General features: G+C 32.8%; 1 protein-coding gene across 1 annotated transcript; it reads left to right on the plus strand.

Annotated features, from left to right (window-relative positions):
• The first annotated feature begins 2,751 nt into the window (after positions 1 to 2,751).
• LOC102593904 (actin-82) lies at positions 2,752 to 5,374 on the plus strand. Its single transcript, XM_006350703.2, has 5 exons — positions 2,752 to 2,977; positions 3,071 to 3,144; positions 3,869 to 4,262; positions 4,360 to 4,973; positions 5,148 to 5,374. The coding sequence occupies exons 2-5, from the start codon at positions 3,085 to 3,087 to the stop codon at positions 5,211 to 5,213; spliced, it is 1,134 nt and encodes a 377-aa protein (XP_006350765.1). The 5' UTR covers positions 2,752 to 2,977; positions 3,071 to 3,084; the 3' UTR covers positions 5,214 to 5,374.
• Positions 5,375 to 6,615: the final 1,241 nt, after the last annotated feature.

Here is a 6,615-nt window from a genome sequence, read left to right on the forward strand (position 1 = left end):
CTATAGACCGCCCCCCCCCCCCCCCCCCGGAACTTTCTTTGACACGGTGTGAAAACTTTGAACTAGTGTCCAATTTGACAAATACGTTGAAAAGTCAACAAAAAAAAGCTAATTACTCCGTACATAATTTGCCTCGTTTTTAATTAGATTTCACAAAAGAAATAATCTTCACATTGTGTAAAAAAGAAAAATATCCTGATTTTTTGAGTTTGATATTTGAATTATCATCAACTCTTTATTAAAACAGATCTCTACTATAAGTTATTTCGTTTCGTAAATATCACCTTTGCTAAATACATGAAGATGGAGGAACTAATTTCGGTTTTCATGACATGTGTTTTACAAGAAAAGATTTGAAGGGATAACGTAAAAGAAATTAGTATTATATAAAATATTTAAATTTAAGTGGGTGAGAAATTTAAATGATATATTAGAATTTGAATAATCTAAAAACACGTTCAATTATTAAAGTTGTCGACCTAACCTTACGAAATTCAAATAAATATTTCCTCTTTATCTATTGTTACTATATAATACTAACATTTATGCTGGCATTCTATATGGAAAGTCAATAGTGGGACAGTGTTAATCCAATTTTACAAGTTGGAGTCACCCATCAAATGTATTTTCTTGAAATGATAGTTAATTTTCCGTGTTTCATATAGTCTAACACGTAATTAGTATTTTTAAAGAACGTTTCTTTCTAAATTCAATTTGATAGAAAGAATGAACTTTTTTCCACGTATATACATAAATTAATTAATGATCTAAATACGTAGTTTGCTTCTTTTTCTTATTAGATTTCAAAAAGAAATAATCTTGACATGTAACAAAAATGAAGACGCAGGAAACGATCTTTGAACTAGATTTATATTTAATAGTTGATGTTTTCATATCAGTTTTGATATCCCCTATTTATCTGTTATTATATGTGTCAATTGGAGAAGAACTACTCCATCCGTCTCAATTTATAATGTAGTTTAACTAGTGACAGAGTTTAATCAAGAAAGAATTTTTTTTGAAACTGGTAGTCTAAAATAAGTCATAAATGTTTGAGTGGATATGAATCATTCTATCAAGAGTAAATAGGTATTCTCTATGTCCAATAATACTTGTCTTCTATTGACTTTGCAGACTTCTTAAGAAATTATATATCGAAGGGTAATTTTACTATATCATCATTTGAATATAATAAATATAATGTCTTGAAAAATGTAATAGAAAAATGGCTATAATTAATGATAAGGATAAATAAGAAACTAAATGTAAAATAATCCATTGATTTCATAAAGTGGACAAGTATTGTTGGACGGTGATAGTATTTTAAAGTTAATAGTAATTACAAAATGTAGGAATGTGTTATTTTATTTTGGACGGACTAAAAAAAACCGAGTCATATAATATAAATTGGGATAGGGGAATAATATCACAAAAAATAATTAAAAATTAAGTAAGAAATTTTAAATGATCAGGATTATTTCTTAAAAACTCGTTCAGTTATTAAAAAAGAGTGTGGTCGACCAACTATAAAAGAGACATTTAGTAGGAAAGCTCGAAGGCACAAATGTGATGGACAACAAATGTGCCATTCTCTAAGTTCAACGGAAGCTAGGGAGAGATCAATGTCCTTTACAATGAGAGATCATTGTATATTTGAAAAGTTGCTAGTTTTGTTTTTCTTCATTAAAATGTGTTGTATTTCAGTTACTACAATATAAAGTTTTGGCATGACAAAAAATATAAGTTTGGATGGTCAACTGGATTGGCATCATGTGCGTGTTTCTTTTGAATGTCCTTTAATATATATACACTTTCTCTACTTCAATCAATTTATAAAGTACAACAAATGCATTCTATTTATACAAACATATGAATAAATTTAAAAATGATTCATTAATCAATTTATAAAGTACAAAAAAGCCATTTAAAAATTCACATCAAAAGTAAACAAATGAAAGGTAAGCAAAGAGAGCCATAGCTATAGATGACATGCACAAAGGGGTGGATGATGATGAGTTGTTCCTAGCGCCGCGAGCACCAGCACGGACTGCTGGGGTCAATCTGGCGGTTGAACTACTCCTTGTACTGCCACGACTCCCACTCACCCTAGCAATGGTAGGTGTTACGAGGACACACATGATGATAGATATCACAAACACAGCTTTCATAACGTTCTTCATCTTTTATCACTTGTACCAACAATCGATCTCTTTCTTTTGTAAGTATTAGGTGTATGAGAAAATTGGTTTGGATATGGAGAAACAATAAGCTTGTCTATTTATAGTATTGCAAATGAGCACTGGTTAGGAACTTTCTTTCACACGGTCTGAAAACTTCAACTAGCAGTGTCCTTTTTTGATAAGTACGTTGAAAAGTCAACACGAAATTGGAGGAAACCAAATAAATAAATAAATTTGATTACAGACTGCTCGGAAATTTCTTTTTTATCAATTTTTTATTTAACATCATAAGATTAAAAGACATATTTTTAACTTAAGATCACAGAATAAAAAAAATAAAAATAAAATTTAAACTTCATTTCAAATCAAAAATACAAATGGAAAAGTCGGTCACTAGTGCAGTCATATAAAACGTTTATATATATTGAAGAAGTTTAGCTTTTATAGAAAGAAGTACCTTCATAGTGCAAAATTTATTTTACACGTTTTGAGTATATAGAAGTTAAATTCACCCTATAATATATATATATATTTTATTAATTAATAAACTATTAGTTAGCAGTTACGAATGTATGAGGCCGGATTAGTCAAAGGAAAACTAGAGGATAGGCAAGATCATAGACAGTAAAAAATGCGGTTAATTTCCACCATTAATTTTGCAAATATAACCAATTTCTGCTTTAAAAGTTTCAGTTTTAGCTCCCTATTCTTCCTTAGTTTTTTCCCTTTTTTCTTCTTCTCTATATTGGAATTCTAGCCTACTATTCCAGGACCTCCCCCACCCAAAAATATTTAAAGTAATTATCTCTTTTCCTATGAATTTTCATCTCATTGTCTTTATGTTGTAATTGTTCAGTTTCTAACTTTGAGGATTTCAATTTTGGTGATAGGTATTTCATAAAAAATGGCAGATGGTGAGGATATCCAGCCACTTGTCTGTGATAATGGGACTGGAATGGTTAAGGTACGATATACTTGAACACATTTTTAAATTTTCGAAACATTTATTAAAATTCAATTCTAATAAGTAATTCGAATGAATAGACTAGCTCAGAGTACTAAACTTTCGTTATATACATAATCGAGAGAAGCACTAGATCATTTTCACTTTACACGTACGGTATCTCCGGAACGACACCTATTTATTTTTTGGCCATCTTAACAAAAATGTGTTGCTGAAATTTCTACATGACAAATTTTTGATGACTTGCCTGAATTAATAGGATTTGGGGGACAATTTCTAGCGATGGTCATGATTTATGACAAGACAACCTGACGAATTTTATGGCAATCTGCTAAAATCACCAAAGTTTGGTTGCCAATTTTTGGTGTTCGATCACTGTTTGTGATAACACTATCTAACGAATTTAATAGCGATTCACCAAAACAATTTCTGGAGATTATTTTTTTGCCACAAATCTACTTATGTAAATTGAGTGACCATATCATGAGATATTATCTCTGGAATGAAAGAACCTATTTGTGCAAATTACCTTCGATTTTATTGTATGCTACCTTATTTTGTATTTCTTTGAGACACTAATACTACGACTTAAACTCGTGATCTTTTGATCACACAGTGACAACTCTTACCATTGCGCCAATGCTCCCCATCAATAGATAAAATGTCATAGATTTGCCAATTATATATATGTTCCCCTTTTGATTTGTGTAATTGTCAATTATAGGCGGGATTTGCTGGAGATGATGCTCCAAGAGCAGTATTTCCTAGCATTGTTGGTCGCCCTCGTCATACAGGAGTAATGGTAGGAATGGGGCAAAAAGATGCATATGTTGGAGATGAAGCTCAATCCAAACGTGGTATTCTCACATTGAAATACCCAATTGAGCACGGTATTGTTAGCAATTGGGATGATATGGAGAAAATTTGGCATCATACGTTTTACAACGAGCTTCGTGTGGCACCAGAGGAACACCCTGTACTGCTCACAGAAGCACCTCTTAACCCGAAGGCAAATCGTGAGAAAATGACTCAAATCATGTTCGAGACATTCAATACTCCTGCTATGTATGTTGCCATTCAAGCTGTTCTATCCCTTTATGCCAGTGGTCGTACAACAGGTGAACAATTTCTCGTATTTTTGTTACTCTGTATCTGAGAAATTTTATCCATGTAAAATGTTATGTAGAACGTAAGAACATTGAATATCGAATGTAGGTATTGTGATGGATTCTGGTGATGGCGTCAGTCACACTGTCCCAATCTATGAGGGATATGCTTTACCACATGCTATTTTACGTCTTGATTTGGCTGGTCGTGACCTTACTGATCACTTAATGAAAATCTTGACGGAGCGTGGTTACTCATTTACCACTACAGCAGAAAGGGAAATTGTGAGGGATGTTAAGGAAAAACTCTCATACATTGCTCTTGATTATGAGCAAGAATTGGATACATCAAAGACTAGTTCTTCTGTTGAGAAGAGTTATGAGTTGCCTGATGGTCAGGTTATTACAATTGGTGCTGAGCGTTTCCGATGCCCAGAAGTACTATTCCAGCCTTCAATGATTGGAATGGAAGCTGCTGGAATTCATGAAACGACGTATAATTCAATCATGAAGTGTGATGTGGATATTAGGAAGGATCTCTATGGAAACATCGTACTTAGTGGTGGTACGACTATGTTCAATGGAATTGCTGATAGAATGAGCAAGGAAATTACTGCATTGGCTCCAAGCAGCATGAAAATTAAGGTTGTTGCTCCACCTGAAAGGAAGTATAGTGTTTGGATTGGAGGCTCTATTTTAGCTTCTCTAAGTACCTTCCAACAGGTTAGTAACAACTTCGAAATTTACACAATTCAGTTACGTTCATTGTCATTAGTTCATATAGTTTGTTTGCTTGTGTTTAAGATCTGATTTAGCAAGTTTCATCACTGATTTAGTCGTAAGTTATAGAGAAGTTTGACTGTGTGTCATTTTATTTTATTTCACTTTGAAATGCAGATGTGGATCGCAAAGGCAGAGTACGATGAATCTGGTCCTTCCATCGTCCACAGGAAATGCTTCTAATTGTTTAGACATGTAACTATAAGTTACTTTGTTGTTATAATAACCTAAGGCAAATAATTTTTCCAGAATATATAGATTTCCATATTGTGAAGCTTTGCCGTTTAATTGTAACTCGAAACACTTCTGATTATATCTGTATATAACATGCAGAAATATAGATATGCATCCTGTTTCATTTTACCACAGAAACAATCTTGCTTAAATTTGTTGGCAATTATAGTTTCCTACTTGTGCTAATATTTTTTTCCCTTTAATTGGGGTCGAAAAAGATTACATGGTGAGGAATCGAACCTTTCCCAATAACATGAGTCAACCAATTGAGCTACTAAGATTTCTCAAGTTATGAATTCATATCGACTATTTGTTACAATTTTTACGTATAAATTTACGTTCCGTATCAAAAGTATTGGAGTAAGGGATGGCAATGGGGCTGGGCGGGTTGAAGTGGTATCGTTATACTACATCCACCCCTGATTGGGGTTAGGGATGGCAATGGGGGTGGGGTGGATGCGAGGCGTGGTGGGTTTAAGGTTATGCCGGGGGGGAGGGGGGGTTTAAGGTTGTGGGGGGCGGGCTAAAGTGGATTTTTTAAAACTAATAGGGGGAGGATTGCAGGTATATGTGATTTTATGTTGATTCAAACTTATTTTTAACATTTTTTCATGATAGAACATTATTTATTAAGATAATTTCTTTAAAGCTACTAAAATATTCAAGATACTAAATGAAATGATTCAATAAAAAATAATACAATTTCTTACATATTTTCCAAGTGACCTCTAAAAAATAAATCTTTAAGTCACTATCCTATTAAAATGATACAACTTAATGAAAAAATGAATTTATTTTTATAAATTATATTTTTAGTATCAAACTTAACTAGAAAAAGAAATATTAAAAAAATTATGTGAGGCTGGTTGAAAATGAAAAATATTATTATGCGAGGCAGGGCGGATTAAAAATTGGAAAACTACCTAACTAGACATAGATCCCTACTATATATACTAACTAGATCAGTGTCGCCCGTGCTAAGCACGGGCCCAACATTTTAGGCCAAGTAGTACTAATATTTTGCACCAGCAATGGTGTTGTTATTCGGTTAGGACTTGACTTTTGGTTCCTTGTTTGTTTGCTATAATAAATGTCTAAAATCACAGAGACAACATAAAAACATAGGCATTCTTTTTAACATAAGGCAACAATCTTCAAAATTACACGTGCCCAACTCTTCCCATAAAATTTATTGCAACCATAGCTTCATGAGGATACTTCATAGGTAAGAACAAGTAACCCCATCACCACCATTTGTATACATCTAAGTGAGAATGAACTTTGAAATTCACACAAAATAAAAGGAGCACAAACAATGTGTTTGTCTACATTTTGCCCCTAGAAAAATGAA

The sequence above is a fragment of the Solanum tuberosum genome, unplaced genomic scaffold (assembly GCF_000226075.1).
Source record: "Solanum tuberosum cultivar DM 1-3 516 R44 unplaced genomic scaffold, SolTub_3.0 scf00128, whole genome shotgun sequence".
Taxonomy (NCBI): Eukaryota; Viridiplantae; Streptophyta; class Magnoliopsida; order Solanales; family Solanaceae; genus Solanum; species Solanum tuberosum.